At 37.1% G+C, this 19,894-nt stretch overlaps 2 protein-coding genes across 2 annotated transcripts in view; one reads left to right on the top strand and one right to left on the bottom strand.

Moving 5' to 3' along the window:
* Positions 1-3,027, bottom strand: part of LOC125239763 (protein neuralized) — a 64,870-nt gene extending 61,843 nt beyond the window's left edge. Inside the window, exon 1 of the mRNA XM_048147433.1 lies at positions 2,686-3,027. Within this exon, the coding sequence (XP_048003390.1) occupies positions 2,686-2,713 (28 nt within the window). The 5' untranslated portion in view covers positions 2,714-3,027. The remainder of the gene's footprint in view (positions 1-2,685) is intronic.
* Positions 3,028-3,306: 279 nt separating this feature from the next.
* LOC125240065 lies at positions 3,307-19,818 on the top strand. The gene is made up of 8 exons (XM_048147910.1): positions 3,307-3,482; positions 4,842-5,012; positions 6,079-6,175; positions 10,395-10,517; positions 15,327-15,447; positions 16,316-16,485; positions 17,015-19,036; positions 19,713-19,818. The coding sequence occupies exons 1-7, from the start codon at positions 3,352-3,354 to the stop codon at positions 17,213-17,215; spliced, it is 1,014 nt and encodes a 337-aa protein (XP_048003867.1). The 5' UTR covers positions 3,307-3,351; the 3' UTR covers positions 17,216-19,036; positions 19,713-19,818.
* The last annotated feature ends 76 nt before the right edge of the window (positions 19,819-19,894 follow it).

Raw genomic sequence — 19,894 nt, 5'->3', positions numbered from 1 at the left:
GCCAAAACAGATTAGTCTCATAATGTCTAAAACTTGAAATGACTTAAACCTACTTCTCAAATTGCCATATTCCCAAAATGTCTAAAAGTCAAATTAACTTCAAACCAAAACTTCACTTTCTCAAAATGCCTAAAATGCAGTATCCATGAATACTGTATTTTTAGTTTTTCATAAATAGTTAGCATTAATTAACTAAATGAATACTAAAGTTAATATAAAACACAGGATTACGGTTCGTTAGAACCAAATTTTATAATACCATGTTCTTAGAATGATGCAATGTTAAAACGGAATAGTAGTAAAATGTCTAAAATAAAATTACAACAAAATTAAAATTTTGAAAAAACCCCTGACTGCGATATCATGGACCGATTTTCATGAAACGTGGCTAAGAAGACTCCCAACTAACTCAGCTTTCAGACTAAAAAAACTAAATCCAAATCGGTTCATCCATTCGGGAGCTACGATGCCACAGAGACACACACACACAGACAGACAAACAGACAGACGGACAGACAGACAGACAGACACGTCAAACTTATAACACCCCGTCGTTTTTGCGTCGGGAGTTAAAAATAGAGTACATCAAAATGCCGAAATGACATTGGCCAATTACGTCCAATATTCAAAATTCAAAATGACACTTTTTCAGAATACCTAATATTTTATTTACAGTGTGCATAATATTCCTTGCACTGTTTAATATATTTAGTTAGTCATATAAATATTCTGTCACAGGACAAGTACTTCCGAATGCCTGGGGCCTTGCCGTATAGCAAGGTGATGGCGACAGAGTGGTTTTAGTGGGTAAACCATGGGTCTCATCAGCCTAGTGAGTCCCATAACCATCCATGGTGGTATGATAATGGATTTCTCCTCTTGAAAAAAAAAAGTGGGTAGAGACGGTAGAGTTAGTATTTTGTGTTTTGGGAAATATTATATAGCAAACTTAATGCCTTAAGGCATTCTCTACCTGTCAACCATGTCAAATATGGCCTGCAACTATCAGGCTATTCAATATTTATGATTATCTGTTACAGTTTTTAGGGTTCCGTAGTCAACTAGGAACCCTTATAGTTTCGCCATGTCTGTCTGTCCGTCCATCCGTCCGTATGTCCATCCGTCCGTCCGCGGATAATCTCAGTAGCCGTTAGCACTAGAAAGCTGAAATTTGGTACCAATTTGTATATCAATCACGCCAACAAAGTGGTAAAATAAAAAGTGGAAAAAAATGTTTTGTTAGGGTACCCCCCCTACATGTAAAGTGGGGACTGATTTTTTTTTCATTCCAACCCACATGTGATATATTGTTGGATAGGTATTTAAAAATGAATAAGGGTTTACTAAAATCGTTTTTTGATAATATTAATATTTTCGGAAATAATCACTCCTAAAGGAAAAAAAAGAGTGTCCCCCCCCTCTAACTTTTGAACCATATGTTTAAAAAATATGAAAAAAATCACAAAAGTAGAACTTTATAAAGACTTTCTAGGAAAATTATTTTGAACTTGAAAGGTTCAGTAGTTTTTGAGAAAACTATGGAACCCTACACTGAGCATGGCCCGACACACTCTTGGCCGGTTTTTTTATGCTTATCTTATTCCCTGACACTACATCCACAGCTGAATCATACCTGTATATGTATTATCACAGTCAGCGAAAGGGTTAACCCGTCGTCTGTTTCTGTCAAAAAATTGTCATAAAATAATTAACTCTGATAATTATAACTGTTTAAAGTCCAATGCCTTATGTTAGGATCCTTATCAAACACAGACAAGGGTTAATAAATAGGGAGCATTACCACTATGTTTACTTAACCCTTGAACAGGTGGGTGTACAAAAATCACTGCCATTTTATTTTTACAACTTAAAAAAAACTAATAATTCTAGGTTTTGTAAAATAGATGTGTACACACATACATATACACCCATATTTATTTATATATTTATTTAAACTTTATTGCACAGTAAAAAAATGTACAAAAGGCGAACTTAATGCCTGAAGGCATTCTCTACCAGCTAACCTTTGGGCCAAACAGAGATCTATAAGAGCTTAATAGGTGCAGGAAATGTCGCAATGACGAGAAATGGAATACCTACTAAATAACCATAAATACATACAACATACATACAATCACGCCTGTATCCCATAAAGGGGTAGGCAGAACACATGAAACTACTAAAGCTTCAGTGCCACTCTTGGCAAATAAGGGGTTGAAAGAAAACTAAAATAAAATAAAATAAAACTAAAATAAAACTGTGAATAAATATATATATATCTGCCTGCCATATTATGTGAACTTCTAGCCCAACATTATATTATTACTGATATTACTATCAGGAAGTGGGTCAACCACAACCTGTATCATTGTTTACATTGTTCATATACAAATCTTATCTAATGTCAAGGATTATGCTAATTTAGCACCAAATGTGCCATTTAAACTATTTTACGTGTTTAAACAGGATATTCACGGATTATAAGTCTTTATCATAGAACTGATAGTTCACTATAGACATACAGGAGTGTATAAATGAGATAATATACACGCGTAAGTCACGTGATGATCTTACTATTCATTTAATTCGTAAAAGACAGGTTAGGAAGCGGAAACGCTAAAATTCCAATTTAGAACAATAATATACAGTTTAAACGAGAAATTAGAGCCAATTACTAACACTTACCTGGCATAGCACTGCCACTTTGCCCCATTTTTCTTACTTCGTTGCCAAACTTATTATCACTCAATAATTTGTTGTATCAACAACTAAAGTCCTGTTTACACGATCACCGGACACCTCACAGTCAGATCACACGAGTAACTTGAACTATGAACTGTACAAACGCATGTTTACTATAAAATATTAAATTATATCACTCACGTCCATTTAAAAAATGTAAAGCCAATTCTTATAAGAATCTCGTAACTTATGCACTAGTATCAGTTGGGGAGTAAATTAAACGGATGCACATTGCAGTTAGAGAGATCATTTCACGTAACCGCATCGTTATAGCGCTAATTTATTATATATTTATTATTTGTATTAATTAACATTAGAAAAATGCAATTGTGGCTGGCCGTATTATAACTTTGACAATTGACATATAAAAAAAAACATGGGCTGTTTCAGTCACAGTCAAAACCGTTTGTTACTAGTATTGATTATTATAACAGTCAACTTGGCTTGTAACTCATTCGCCAAGTTGACTAAAACCGATAATGCCACGCTTAGCGCATCACTACTAGTGTCAGTCAGTTAAAAAAAAAACAATCTGTTATTTTGAATCTCGCGTTTCTTCGCTGCTATGATTGTACTTTTTATGAGATTTTTTATGATAAATAAGTGAAAATGTTCGGTAAATCAAAGAAAATTGTGAACTTGGCTTATAAGGAAAAGCTTCTAGCGGAAATCGCTCACTATGACAAACGAATAGAAGAAGCGTTGAGTAAGCGTAAGCAAAATTCCTTCGAAGACGAAAGGTACAGTTCTGTTTTCCTTCAATAATTTATAAGCCAGATCGTAGGCATTTTGGCTATAAGTAGCTTAAAATATACACAATATTCATTAATTATTGTTCGTGTATCGTTAAAATGAAGACCATGCAATGGTTTGTTAATTTACGACAAAACAACGTATGTGCAATGTTATTGTGTTTGTATACCAATGAATAAGATCAACGTTTGCCTATTACTAAGGAACATTTGGGTTGGGGTATAGCAAAAGGGGCCCGATTTTAGGACTTAGAACATTTTTAACAAAATTTTTCTTTAATAATTTTTGGTGTTTGTAATTTAAAAACATGTAAGATTTTTATTGCATTGAATGTCAGCAACGTTTATTGTAATGTCCTCTTTTATTTTAATCAAATTGCCTAACTACAGTAACAACAAGAACTTTGTTAACAAGAATTTTAGGGCAGAAAATGGTGTTACTCTATTTATTTGACTGTTGAAAAATGTGCAATGCAACCTTATCAAAACAATTGATTTCAAATATTATCTAAGCCATGAATACTATCTGGGGCCTATTTCTCGAAGCTACAAGTAACAATTTGGAAAGAGACTTCCACTTGTAACTTGTAGCTTTCAGTTTTGTGGAATGGGAGAAAAAATTGAGGAATTTTGAGGTTAAAAAAAATATAAAAACTCAATAGTGCTTGCTTTTCTAGAGATAAGACCTAACTAGATTGTTACTCACCTTTGAAAAGTCTTCTACATATGTGAGTGAGTTTAGTAAAACGTCCCACTTTGTCGGTTACCATTAAGGCGAGATTTACTTGTATCTTTATATGAATAAACTGGCAAAGCGGCTTTAGAGCAATCGACAAAGTGGGATGTTTTCCTGTGCACACTCACATATATCAAATTTCATTTAAATGTTTAGAGCTATTTTTGAGCCTTAACCTCATAAGGCCCAATGTACATTACAATTTACATATTGTTGCAATTGAATTTGATTCTTTCATGAACCAAATAAAGTAGAATTTCCATTGATACATTGTTTTTTTGAAACAAACAACATTCATATCAATTTACTTATTGAACAAGGTTCAAATTCAAAATGGGAAAACTAACTATGGTGGGCCAATTACGAGGTTAACACTATCTAACCTAATCTAACATGATATTTAAGAAGTTGTTAATCCTATGTTACACCAGAACCCTCATTTGAAGTATAGGCCTCTCAGCTGACTCCATCTGATGTGGTCTTAGGCTACTGAAGTTCAGTTGACCCCTGCTACTTCTACCAAGTCGTCTTCCCACCATGCTAATGGCTAACTCCTCTTTCTTTTTCCATCCAAAATTCCTTGTTTAAAGCTAAAAGGTAACTTCTTTCAGCTTTGGCGAAAATGTGACCAATCCGTACAAGTTCAAGGTCCAACCGTCCCAGTTTGAACTGAAGCAGCGGGAAGCGAACTTGAGCAACCGCGCCAGCATGTCGCTGGAGCTCGCGATGCTGACTGTCATGCAGTCGGAGGTCAATGTCATGGTCACACCTCCTGAAGTCAGGTATTTATTTAATTAAACATACCGCCATTACCATTTTGGTCGTCACGTGACGAAACCCATTAAGAAAGCGTTATTAGACAAATAAAAAAACACTGGTCGAACCTGCACCTCTCCCTAGCCAATTTTGAAAAATAAATATAGGACATTCTTGGTAGTATTAGGTTTAAGTATTAACCATGGATTTTGTGTCCACACTCATGAGACGCACGTCTTGCGGCGCGGAACGAATGTCTCCGCCACGCCGCCTGAATGTAATTCAAAAAACGTCTCCTCAGTACATTTTGTATAGGAAGGACGTAAGACGCGCCCCAGAGCGCCCAGAAAGAGTTGTAACTCCATACATTCCATTAAATCCAAGTTAGTTGTAGTGACATCTAGCGCCAACCACGCGTCAATCACGCGTCAACTAGCGTAAATTATCAGTACTGCTACTTGTCAATAGATGTCACGACAAAGTCTAATGATTACCAATTTTTTGAATTCCTTCTGCTTGTAATGTAAGTTGTAAACTGTTCTAATATTAGATTTTTGGCAGATGAGACACTGCTGCCACCTAGTATCGAGTTATGGTACTGATAATTCACTCTATTTGACTTGTGATTGACCTGTGATTGTCACTAGATGTCACTTAACTATGCCTATACAAATAACTCGCATTTACTGATGTATGTAGTTACAACTCTTCCCTTACTTAGTCCTCCATGGTCGGTAGTGACTCTGCCTGCTAAGCCGCGGTCCTGGGTTCGAATCACAAGTAAGGGCATTTATTTGTGTGATGAGCACAGATATTTGTTCCCGAGTCATAGATGTTTTCTATGTATATAAGTATTTATATATTATATATATCGTTGCTGAGTACCCACAACACAAGCCTTTTGAGTTTACCGTGTGCCTCAGTCAATCTGTGTAAGAATGTCCTATAATATTTATTTATTTTATTTTATTTATTATTCTATGTATATCATCGCTTAGCACCACACAAGCTTTGCTTAGTTCGGGGCTAAGTTGATCTGTGTAAGGTGTCCCCAATATTTATTTATTAATGTAAAGCATTCTGGCGTTTCAGGAAAGCGGTACAAGAAGATGGAGTATGGCATGAGGTGGCCGCAGAGTGCAAGATTGATCTTGTATCATTCATGATCTCTTTCTATGCTCACAAGCCGGTTAGTATCAAAAAATGTAATGTTTTCTAGTAAAAGGTACCACATTGTAATTTTTTTTTATACTACGTCGGTGGCAAACAAGCATACGGTCCGCATGATGGAATAAGGTCACCGTAACCTATGAACGCCCTCCTCGAACACACTCCATTTTGCTGTGTTAAGTACACAGCAAAAGGGAATGTACAAGTTCCAAGGAGGGTTCGGGTTGCCGACGACTCAAAGGACAATAGACGGAACAAATTAGTTCCGTGGATCCTTCCGTCACCAGCACACCACACCCTCGTTGAGCTCTGGCAGCCTTACTCACCGGCAGGAACACAACACTATGAGTGGTCTAGTGCTATTTGGCTGCGGTCTTCTGTAAGGCGGAGGTACTACCCCAGTTGGGCTCTGCTCTAGATTCGACGAGATGATATGCGCTGTGCTGTGCCCTACCACACAAAGCGGAATATCAGTTGCTATGTCCTACCTCCTCACACACATTATTGCGTTAGTAAAACTGGCCCATCAGTAAGAGCTCGCACAGAGCATTCTACCAAAGCTACCAAACCTTGCTCTACAGATCAGTATACTACCATATACAGGCTTATTCCATTCGACCGTTCCCATTCTACATGTACCATAAGCAAAGAGGATCGAGTATTATAGAGTTACTGTCAAAAAATGTGTAATCACTAATCACAGTGCAGGGACTGCCATCTCTCGACACATTTATTTTGCGAACCGCCAAGGAGTGGAATGCCCTACCTGAATTTGTGTTTCCACAAATTCCACATGATTACAAACCTTACGGCCCAGCCACGACATTGGTCTAAGCGCGGCAGCGGTGAGCGGCAGCCATACGTGCGAATGAAAAGTCCCATCGCTGTGTCTCGCTCCGATGTATGGCCGCCGCTCCCCGCTGTCGCGCTTAAACCAATGTCGTGGCTGAGTCGTTATACATCTCTAATAAATTGTAGTAGCGTTATACATTAGGTAAAATTAGTATTGTATCAATTGTGTAATTTAAATTCAAATATAAAAATTATTTTAACATGTATGTGACGTGTAAAAATGCCCCTGTGGCCTATTTGCTGAATAAATATTTTGAATTTTGAATCCAGGTATCTTTAAAGCGAGAGTAAATAGGTATCTCATAGGTAAGCGTGCTCCACCGTAGACCGCATCATCACTTACCATCAGGTGTGATCGTGGTCAAACGTCTACCCGGTCTACCTATTCATACTTAAAAAAAAAACAGGCTTGAAACTTTTGAACCTCAGTTTAGACAATAGGCTAGTTTCCTACTTGTCAAATCAGCTTCTTTTTATGAACTGTCAAAACGATTTGTTAATATGGAATTACTATGAAATACTGAGGAGTGACGTCACGATTAATTCATTTACTTTATATCTTTCTCTTTGATTTATTAAATAGAAATTATGTTTAAAAATAACTGCTATCCATATTTTTCTTCTAATTATGTGGTGCTTTATTTCGTGCACTGCATAAAATATTTTATTTTAAGTATAGGAAACTAGCCAATTTGGTCCATATTGTTAGCTTTATATGTGTTAAATAACACAGCTTTCAAATAAAAAAAACTAAATCGAAATCGGTTCATCCGTTCGGGAGCTACGATGCCACAGACAGACACACACACAGACAGACAAACAGACAGACAGACAGACAGACAGACAGACAGACACGTCAAACTTATAACACCCCGTCGTTTTTGAGTCGGGGGTTAAAAAATTAAAATGTCAAATATTAGTATTAGCGCCATCTAGCCGAGCGTTCCCCAAAGGCACACCTCAGACACTGGCGATCAAATATATAAAAGAGGCGCGTTCCTAGCACACAGTCTAAGCTCGTGTAGGTGAACGCGTACTACGCTTGTATGAGTGAGATATGACAGGTCGACTGTTCGCGTTTTTGACAGGTTGTAACTGTGAGGTAACCGAGAGGGGGTGGGCGGCACTTTCAGCGGGGAGCGGGAGTGGCCATACTGTACGATAGTACTCTTTATTATACTGTGCCAAAGGTGTCACGCCTTCTAGGCCACCGTACATTTTTCTCTAGGGCTTTGAGGTACGGTTTTTTCTTAGACGTTATCCGTCTATACGGAGTTATGTCTTTGCCATAAGGAAAAAATTCTATAAAAGTTACCTGTAACTAGACAGATTGACATCATATTATGAGACTCAAGGCTCAGCCACGACATTGGTCTAAGCACGGCAGCGGTGAGCGGCGGCCATACATTGGAGCGAGACACAGCGATGGGTCTTTTCATTCGCACGTATGGCTGCCGCTCACCGCTGTCGCGCTTAGGGATCATCCACATATTACGTCACACCAAATTTCAGGTTTTTGGACCCCTCCCCCCCTCCTATGTCACGCTTTTTTGTATCCCTTTAACAGGGATTGTCACATTTAGTATGACCCCCCCCCCTCCCCCTTACACTGTGACGTAATATATGGATGACGCCTTAGACCAATGTCGTGGCTGGGCCGTTAGTAGTAGTAGTAAAACACTATTGTACCATAAAATGATACAACACACAAGAAAGAGAGCTTATCATTAGTACAAAGGCGAACTTATCCCTTGAAGGGATCTCTTCCAGTTAACCTTTGAGCAATTTGAAAGAGAATTAGAGATGGTAGGCATACAGTGCAAACGGCACAGAAAACGTAATCAAGACTTTGTTTTTTTTTTAAGAAAAAAAAAAACGTTTTCCCCTCACTAGCTCGGAAACACGTGTTTTGTCCTTTAATATCAGCGGGTAAAAACGCATTTTATCCAATAGTGGGTAAACTAATTACACCTTGAATATAGTCAAATTAACTGCTTTAAAATTTATAAAAGTAGGTGATTCTAGTAATGAAGATGATTTACCACCTGTGGCACTACTGGAAGCAGTGATAAACTCATTTTTTGCGTTGTACTTTCCTCGCTAATTATAGTGAGGGGAAAAGTTTTGTTTTACACTCGGGTGCAAATGTATTTTACTTCTCGTGTATTGAAAAACTCGCTAAGTTCGGGCACGTTCAGGATTTTATTCTCGAACCACTCGCTTCGCTCGTGGTTCTTTCAACTTCAACCTCCTGGGCTTCGATGTCCTATTACTAGGACAAAATACCTACGATGAAATATGAATCTACGTGAAATAGAATTAGGCTGCTTTTGTTTTGATTCGTTCGATTTTCAAACAAAATAAATTCAGCCCTGTTTTCTAGTACCGTTGTTTCAAATTCGATTAGTAAAATTTTTGTATGGCGGGTCGCTAGAGGATAAAATCCTTTTCAGTACAGATGGTGTTTTTTTTACGCACTAGTGCGAGAAGTGGTTCATTATATGCCAGGTCGAAACTTCGGAGGCTCATCTGTACTGAAAAACGTCGTACGATACACGTGCGAAAAAGGAAATTCGTAACTCGTGTCGATTTAAAACACTCCCTTCGGTCGTGTTTTAATTTATCGCCACTCGTTTCGAACTTCCTTTTTTACGCACTTGTATCGTAATGTACTATTCACTTGCTCGTTTTTCAATTCCACACTCGGCGTTAAAATACAACTTTGCCCCCTTGTATAACTATTTAAAAATTGTTGTATATTTTAACCCCCTTATTCATAAACGTACACTAAAGTTATCAAGCTGATAAAGTTCGTATGTCCCTTTCCGACGTATTGGTGTGATAGAAAGGGACAAACGAACTTTATCGGCTTGATAACTTGAAGAGTATGTTTATGAATAAGGGGGTTAATGTGTAAATCACAGAACTTAATTTAGATAGAAGAAACAAATTCATATATTTGTATAGGGGCCGAGCGTGTCAAATTTTGTACTGAAGTTGATTCTTGCCTGTAATTTTAAATATGTCTCAGGCTCTTGATTGTTCATAATTTTTGTGTTGTTGCAATTGAATATCACGTAACGAGGCATTTTTTATGTTTTGGTTGACTTCAACTTACAAAAATTGACGCCCGAAAGCTGCAAGCTGCTAGTAAAGACGGACAACTCAGTGGATTTCACTGAGTTCATTTACCACGCTAAGTAGATACGTTTGCTTGATCTATGGTATATATGACATCTGTGGTGTAAATGCTTAACTTATTGTAACCAATGCATTATTTTTATTTATTTTCTCATTATATTTCTGTTATTCTTATAATCCTATCTTTGTAAAATGGTTTTACAAATATCCTATGGCACTAATCTATCATATTCATATCTCCACAGCATCGCAAATTCGCGCCGACTCGCTTCAGAAACCTAGCAGTGGCGTTAGTAAAGCCGGCTCATCAGAAGGAGCTCGCACAGAGCATTCTACCAAAGCTGCAGCTACCAAACCTTGCTCTACAGGTCAGTATACTACCATCATTCCTGGTAAGTGTTCGTAGTAAGTAGGGCCGATGACACGCGGGTTCTTTCTTGAAAGTGCCATGCGACGGGGGACTGTTCTCAGACGGCCTGTAGCTCGAAGCTGTTTGCCCGGACAGGCAACGCGAGCAAATTGAGATATATTTTGCCTAACAAATAACAGTATATCAAATATATATTGAACATAATTACCGTTTATTACAAATCTTTGATAATAAGCAATATAATTCACAAGCAATCACGATAGCAGAGTTACCATGTTTACTCGTCGAGCTCAAAACTAAAGACTGTATCGTTAAGTATGAGGACAACTTTGAGTAGCCGTATTTATTTGCTATTATATTTTTTTCTTAAAACAAGACATAGGCTTAATAAGGCACATAATAAGGTTCACATTTTGTCCTAGAAACTCGACGTAAAGCAAGTGGTTTAGACAGTATTGACTTAATCCTCCCGAGTAACAATTACGATTCCGGACAAATGCTACTAGAAAATTCACAAAGTGCGTAAAAAACGATACGATTGCGAAAAAAAATTGTACTGTGTGAACCTCAACGACATATGATCCACAAAGCAGAATATCTGGACATAGTCTAGCCATAGTTATTTTTTAGAAATAAAGTTCAGGATCTGTGTATGGCGGCCATTTAGAGAATGTGGCATGGTGCTTCCTCTAACTCCGACTTTGATGTCGAATTTAACTATCATACACTGTTTATATCGATTTGGTTTAGGCACTGTTCAAACACCGTGAATGTCAGTTAGACTTTGGCCTATGGCTAATTTTTTTATCTGTTTCTCTCATCCTGCTTGCATCAAAAATTTACGACAATCCGGAACGTTGCTCAAAATAGCGTTTTTTTTAATTATATAAATTCACCGCATTTATTCTGCAAGTACCCAATTGAAAAACCATGAAGAGGACTCTTAAAGAATATATTTTGGCAGCATATTAACCTTTGTTTGTTGAAATCGTACAAACAGTCATTGAAATATTCTCAAATTAAGCCAGATAGGGGTTGTCCGAAATTTATTTGCTAGACCTTAATGAAAGTACCATAAAGTCTCTAAAATAAAAATAAAATTAGGCCTTCTTATATTAAATAGTGCTTACCAATACCTTCAGATCATACTCTCGGAACATAATAATATAAAATTATGCACACGTCAACATTTAGACGAGGTTTGTTTTGTCCTTATACTTATCGATACAGTCCTTAGAAGTGTCGTCCTTCAGATTGACCGACTGACAGTTACTGATAAAAAATATCAAACGAGGGGCTTCAAATTACGTTGTTTCAGTCCACCCATAGTATTTATGAAAATAATCAAAACAAACAAGGTAGATTAAACTTCTGCATTAAAAACTGTCTTGATTTGTTAATCACAATTAACAGTAAACAAAAACAAAGCTTACAATAAAGTACATATTGTACAGTCAAGTGCAAAAATACGTATCGAAGTAATCGTCTCATAAATATGATACTATGCTCTGCCACTATGTTTTTAAAATACAGATAACACTATTGAAAAATTTATATATTTGCTGCGACTGTCATACAGATACATACTCATAGAGACTTGCTCACACTAACACAACATGTACACAGACACTTACATGAACGTACTTATAATAAAGCGTTGCACAAACTTTTATAAAAGGTTCTGGCAGAATATCAGCGATGTGGCTTGCCGCATCATCATGCTGAGCCAGCGCCAATTCTCTGCCACGACACATGGTCGTATCATTATTAGTTTAGATTTTTTAGAATAGATTGTTTTTCTTAATTTTAAGTTGCATGTAATTGTTTTGTAATTTAAACCATGTATGTTGTGGAAATGAATAAAGTTTTTATCTATCTATCTCTTATTACACCGGACTAAGATGCTATAGGACATATTTTTGAGTAAGATGTGTACACCCATATTTTTACACTTGACTGTATTGCAATAGCATGACACGTTCGCACGTTTCCGTAACAGTAGGGAACCTGACTGTAGTTAAAATAATAGTACATTACATCAGAGGCCGGGAAAATGAGGATTTCCGGCCAAGTGGGTATATACGGCCGAGCGAGCGTGCGAGCGAGGCCGGATAGGGATACGAGGCCGGGAATCCGTTTTCACGCCGAGGCATGTATAGTGCTTTTCTCAAACATACAATGAAATAAAATAAAAAATGCTCTAAAGGACAATATTTTATAAAAAAAAGTTACTTTGCAGGCCTAGGCCTAAAAAATAATATGAAATCCCTTTACAGTCCTCTCGAGTTGTTGCGCCCAAAAAGCGATACTTCCCAGCCCATTTTAAGGAACGTAAAGACAATATTTCATTGCATGTTTGAGAAAAATATTTTACATCATGCACGAAATGACGCGCACGTGACACCTCTTGAGTTGCGGGCGTCCATAGGTTACGGTGACCGCTTTCCATCAGGCGGGCCGTATACCTGTTTGCCACCGACGTGGTATAAAAAAATAAATAAAGTATCAGATAATTATAAGAAAAACATGGACGGAAGTTATTTATAAATTCAATTTCTATTTAATAAGTCAGGTAGAAATATATAAAGTAATTGAGTTGACCGTGACGTCACTCAATTCAATCCATACTAATATTATAAATGGGAAAGTGTGTGTGTCTGTTTGTTTGTCCGTTTCACGGCAAAACGGAGCGACGAATTGACGTGATTTTTTAAGTGAACATAGTTGAAGGGATGGAGAGTGACATAGACTACTTTTTGCCTCTATCTAACGCTAACTCTGGCAAAAGCTAGTATTAAAACCGAAATAAATTACACATATGAAAGAAAAAGTGACCAAGTCCTCTGGTGCCTAAGGCTGGAATCGAACCAGCGTACTTTCCAATCGCGGGAAATGCCTCTTAATCCGCCACCCCTAGGGCACCGTTCTGCCCTAGGGGTGGACAGAGGGCGCTACGAGTCCTTGTATAGATTACTCATATGAGAGATAATTTCGACCTCGACAGCTGTGACCTGGGTGGCCGAGCGGATTAAGAGGCATTTCCCGCGATTGGAAAGTACGCTGGTTCGATTCCAGCCTCAGGCACCAGAGGACTTGGTCACTTTTTCTTTCATATGTGTAATTTATTTCGGTTTTAATTTATATACATAGTAGTGTGACTACTTTAAGACAGCACAAGTTGAAATATTTTCAATAGATTATAATTTAACTTGTGTTCATTAGAAAAGCTAGTATTATATAAATTCCATATTAGCAAGTCGTTCAAATTCGTTTTGAGTTCCTAATTAAAGGTGATTTGAGCCACATCTGTGTTTGAGCCTATACGAGGCAAATCTTTTCGCAATACATCTGTAGTGGTATCTATTCCAGTTTATTTTTTTTATTTTATTCTATACTTGTTTCCAGGTGTTGCAGAGTTACGCGACAGCCTTCCGCTCCCGGCGCACCACTCTGCTGGAGTTGGCGGAGAGATACGCGGACAAACTCAAGATGCAGCCATGGTAACTATTCATTACATTATTAACTGCCAACTATTTAGGCGACTATGGGATATGGGTTAAATTGTGGCGTAGGCGAGAGGCTGGCAACCTGTCACTGCAATGTCACAGTTTCGTTTTCTTTCAACCCCTTATTTGCCAAGAGTGGCACTGAAGCTTTAGTAGTTTCATGTGCTCTGCCTACCCCTTTATGGGATACAGGCGTGATTGTATGTATGTATGTATTAACTGCCAACAAAGACACGGTAACTCCGTATAGTCAGCTGCAGTCTATGAAAAAAAACGTACCCATAGATTAAATATAAGAAGATTATACCATCCCAGAACGCGCATACACTGCACCACACATAGATGGCGCCACAAAAAAATGCCTCGATGCCATCGATTATTTGTAGATTGGCGTTAAGTGTCACTTTCGAGCCACATGGGATGGTATGATACCAACCGTGTAATGTTGCTTAAAATGCATGTTATTTAAATATCCATTTTATATAAATAATTATAGTTTTAGTCTTAGTTAAGTAAGTATATTGCTGTATACCCTAACAGGGTTCATGTGATCTTTTGCTGTAAATAGCCTATTTAAGACCTTGTGTAACACATGATTACAAATGCAATAAATGAATTATGAAAATTATGAATTATGATCTTGTTATATTTAATGTATGACGTACCTCAGAACCATACAAAAACCTTCGGGGGACGCTCGGCTAGATGGCGCTAATATTAATATTTGACATTTTGAGTTGAGTTACACACAACGTTTTTCATCACACTCGCAATATAAAAAATATATAAATAGATGTAAAAAGTTAACTACGGTACAAGAAATTTCATTATTCCCTTGGGAGAACGATTTTTCTATAACTCACGCTCCGCCTGCGTGCAATAGCACATTTAAAGTGCGGGTGTGATGAAAAATGTTTTTCTATGAGAAAAATAGTTTAATTTGATCTAAAGCTGAGTTTAGACCAGCAAGTTTTTGCTGCAAGTTTTGAGACGTGACTATAGGTAAGAGTGAGTGGCAAATATCTGCATCTTTCTTGCATATACTTCTGACTCAAAACCAAAGGATCGAGTATGAAAGAGAGTTACTGAGTAAAATGTGTAATCACAGTGCATATCCATCTCTCGACACAAGCTTAAAACTTTCTTTGGCCCATATTCTTATGTTTATGGCCCATATAATGTTTTAAAATGTCAAATAAATTCAGCGCCATCTAGCCGAGCTTGTAATGCCATCTCTAACTAAACATATTCTATTTATCTAAAATATATGTCTTTGCTAAAACTAAATATTAATTCGGCAGCCAGAAGGCGGGTACCGCGTTCGATTTCTGGACCTGCTGCAAGTGGACTGGTCGCTAGAAAACCTCTGGTCGCCCATCGTACCTTTTTGTCACCGGATGAAGTTCGAAGTGGAGTATATGCGTACGTATCTACAAAATAAGCTTTTTTTTTTGCAAAAAAAAATATTCTTGGCACAAGCTTTTATCGCCGACTGTACCTTTCTTTCAACAGTCTACTGCTCTCCGAGACGTTTCAAAAACCCCTTACTCGATGGGGATACGACGTTTCATGACAGAGTTCCTATGACCACATTTCTGCTCCATCATCAAATCAGCTCCATGATAACATAATATTACATAACATTTAATTTCAATAGGAAACCGGGAAGTGGGTCAAAATTAGCTTCTGCGTTTTGAGCCAAACTAACATACTAACAAGGCAAGTTGAATAAAAGCTTTTAATACATCTGTCCTTGATTAAAGCACACCTCGGACACTGGCGATCAAATATATGAAAGAGACGCGTTCCTAGCACACAGTCTAATCTCGTGTAGGTAAACGCGTACTATGCTTGTATAAGTAGAAATATGACAGGTCGACTGTTCGCGTTTTTGACAGGCGGTAACTGTGAGGTAGCTTAGAGGGGGTGGGCGGTACTTTCAGCGGGGAGCGGGAGTGGCCATACTGTACGATAGTACTCTTTATTATACGTGTCCTCTGTGTAGTCTTGAACTTTTTACCAATTTAAAGGTTCAGTTCAACAAACACTCACACACAAACACACACAGATACAGGCGTGATTGTATGTATGTATGTAATTCAACAAATCAACAATGGTTGTATTATTTTAATAAATTCAAATCAAGAGTGAACAGGCATCTTCTGGGCGAGCTCACTCCATCGTAGGCCACGTCTTTGCCTTTGGCTAGTCTGTGGCTAAGACTAAGCCATTTATAATAAAAAAAAATAAAAAAAATTTAAACTTCTTACCTATTTAATTCTTTCTACAGCAAAAGACTACATCAGTGCCATCGGTAAACTCTACAAGCAATTCAAAGACCCATCGCTGGAGACTTCGGAACGAACCTCCATACTGTCCAAGATCTTTGACATCTGTCTGCAGGCTGCCGGACCAGCTAGGAAATGCAGGAGAGCTTTGAATCAGACCCAGAGACCACTGGTATGTATAATACCATCCTTTTTGACTCAAAAACTCTACTTATAGTGTTGTGTCTGTTGGTGAGTAAGGTTGCCAGAGCTAAATGGAAGTGCACAGTGTTAGGATCGACTGTTCAATTGCTTTGGAGAATTTGGAGATATGTTCTTCTTCTTCTTCTCAGCATATTTGCGTCCACTGCTGAACATATGCCTCTTTCATCGATTTCTATTCTGTTCTGTAAGCCGCGGTTCTGTGCCTGGTATGTTACTGAATGAACTGAACAGGTAAACTTAACAGCTAATCGGGAATAGAGGCACTAGGCAGAAGTACTGTAAATAGAGAGGTCCGGACTATACTAGCCAACATCTGAAGAGGATAATGGCACCTGAAGATGCTGAATGACTTAAAAACCTTTCTTCCCTTTCAACCCTTTTTTCTATTGGTAAGTAAGGTTGTCAGAGCTCAACAACAGTTTTAATAATATCCATCCAACTCATTACCTTAATTTTTTTCTTTGCCACAAACTAAAAGCAGTTTTTTTATTCCCCAGGTCGCCTCCACGAGCGCCGCACAACTATCGATCAAGAACCCGATGTTCCTAATGTGGGACAATCACCGAAGAAGCCTTCTGGCAAAGAGAATAAGCCACAAAATCGCAAAACAGACATGGCGCCTCCTAAAACCATTCCTAAGAAAGCTAAGAAGAGTAAAGATAGAAATAATGAAACTGCTGAAAGTCGGAAAAGTGTAAAAAGAGCTATTGAGAGTGATAATAGAAATGATGCAAAAAAATCTAAAATAGATGATAGTGATAATAGCAAAAGTAAAGCTGGATTGAAAGGTGGTAGTCTTGTTCAAGATAAGAGTGAAATGGCAGGTGGTGCAAAATCTAAAAGAAATGAGAAACAACATGTAAATACAGAGAACGACTTAGAAAATAATGGACAGAAAAAAGTTCGGCTAAGATAATGATGAAAAATGTGAAAGACACTGCCAAAGCTACTGTTGATCCTGAAGATGATACCGCGAAAAAAGGAGATGGCAAAACTGTTAAGTCTAAAACTACAAATAACGTCCAAGTTGATGCTACAAAACATACTAACAAAAATAAAGACGAAGAAAGTTCAAAAGACAGTAGTGAAGCTAGTTCAAAAGCTTCCAAGAAGAGAGTTGAGAAAAGTAATGTAAATAATGTTATTTCTAAAGATACGAATACAGAAGGTATCGCTGGAAGAACTGAAAAAGAAACTGATAATAGAGCAAAGGCTCAAAATGATAAAACTGTAAGCAAGAATATTGTTCAACAGAAAGAGAAGGCTGTAATAGAAAAGATAACATAAATCCAAAGGAAAGTACTGATATGATTAAAAATGACATACCTATTAGTAAAAATACTGTTAAGTCTAATAAGAATAAGGAAAATACTGTAAGCTCTAAAAATACCGAAGGTGCGCCGAAAAACTAATGATAAAAATAAAAAATACAATGCCAAGAAGGATGACGTAATTGTTGAAAGTTCAAAACGCGTAACGAATAAGGCTGATAATGTTGAAGATATTTCGAAGAAAATTAAAAATAGTGCAAGTGATGTTGGTACTTCTAAAAGGGCTACATATACTAAGGATGATAATATTGAAGAAAATGTAGCTAGTAAGAAGAATGTTAATGACGTAGAAACTGTTAGTAAAGCAAGTTCTAAATCAGTGGCAAAAGATAAAGCAGTACCAAGAAAAAACCAAGATATTGAAGAAAACGGAGTTTCTAAGAAAGTTACTAAAAACACCGATAAAGATACAAATGTAGATGCAACAGTAGGTAAGACTGGATTAGAGAGAATTACAACTAATGTTCCTAAAAAACCTAAAGAAAACATACCAAAAACAAAAGAAGGGAAAAATAGCGAGGTCACTAACAAACATGTTACCAAAGCTAATGACAAAAATACTAAAGTAACTGAAAACCAAAAGTTTTGGAAAAAAATAAAGTTCTCAAAGAAAAGCAGACAGAAAGTGCTAAAATTACTACTAAAGGTAATCCAGATAAAGAAATGGCTCAAGTTGGAGAGAAAAGAAAAATTATCCTAAAAGTACTGCAAGTTCTGGAAAAACTGAAGATAAAACTAAAGGCGATAAAACATTTACAAAATCAAACGACGAAGCAGATAAAAATGAAGTAGCAAAGAAAAGAAAAACTACAGAGTCAACTAAGAACGTAAAAGTTCAAGAACAAACTAAAGAATCTACAGTTAATACAGAATCTAAAAACAATGCCAAAGAATCTGTAAACACAAAATCAAATCAGACAAAATCAAATCAGAAAGCAAATATGCTTAATGTAACTGTGACTAAATCAAAAATAATCCCCATTTCAAAAATACCTGCAGAAAAACAGATAAAAGTGGCAGATAAGTTAAAAACGAAGATACCAATGATGAAGAACAAAATGACGTTTTCTTCACTGAGTAACAGAATGGTGAATGCAGGGAATAATGCGGAGAAGACTAAAATACCGCAGAAGACTTTGCCCGTTTTCAAGAAGGTCGCTAAAAATTTGCCAAAAAGGATTAGCCCAAGTAAGTACTTAACTATTTTTCCGGTAAAAACGAATTTTATCCACTAGTGGATAAAGTAATTTGACCTTGAATAAAATCAAATTAACTGTTTTAAAATTGATAAAAGTAGGTGAATATAGTAATAAAGATGACTTAACACCTGTGGAACTACTGGAAGCAGTGATATGCGCATTTTTTGTGTTGTAGTTTCCTCGCTAGTGAGGAGAAAAGTTTTGTGTTACACTCGGGTGCAAATGTATTTTACTTCTCGTGTGTTAAAAAACTCGCAAGTTCAGGATTCTATTCTCGAACCACTCGCTTCGCTCGTGGTTCAACTGTTGAATCCTTTCACTTGCTCGTTTTTCAATTCCACACTCGGCGTTAAAATACAACTTTGCCCCCTTGTATAACAAATAACTATTATAGAATAAAATTGAGCTGGCAAGTGTCAGAAGGGATAAAATTAAATTTTTGATCATATTTAAGCCAGTGACATGTTTCACCACTGTGACAATTTTTCAACAAGGAAATATTGACGCTGACTGAGTAATGTAATGTTACTTATCAACTCAGAACTATTCCATATCAGAACTAGGCACAGAAGTGTCAGTGTCAAATGGCAATGTCACTGTGGTCACATAGGCTGCAGAATCGAATTGTTATTTATTATTAAAATTAAAAGCTATTTTTTTTTCAGGAAAACTGCCTTTATTCAAGCCATCTTCCAAAGGGTTTTTAAACAAGTAACGAAGAAATAAAAGACATGCTGTTGCTGTTAAGATATTAACAACGGCCTTACCAGGCCCCAATTTCATATAGGTGACAGGTGCGACAATTGTCACAAAATATTACATATGTAGAATTATTGGTTTCACCACG

Source organism: Leguminivora glycinivorella, chromosome 26 (genome assembly GCF_023078275.1).
Source record: "Leguminivora glycinivorella isolate SPB_JAAS2020 chromosome 26, LegGlyc_1.1, whole genome shotgun sequence".
Classification (NCBI taxonomy): domain Eukaryota; kingdom Metazoa; phylum Arthropoda; class Insecta; order Lepidoptera; family Tortricidae; genus Leguminivora; species Leguminivora glycinivorella.
This window is presented reverse-complemented; position numbering and strand designations above follow the sequence as displayed.

Bases quoted from the DNA above. Each gene is read 5' to 3' on its own strand.
- LOC125240065 (XM_048147910.1), top strand. From the start codon at position 3,352: ATGTTCGGTAAATCAAAGAAAATTGTGAACTTGGCTTATAAGGAAAAG. The intron at 10,518-15,326 runs GTCAGTATACTA...TTAATTCGGCAG, and splicing joins TACCAAACCTTGCTCTACAG to CCAGAAGGCGGGTACCGCGT. The intron at 15,448-16,315 runs GTACGTATCTAC...TTCTTTCTACAG, and splicing joins GTTCGAAGTGGAGTATATGC to CAAAAGACTACATCAGTGCC.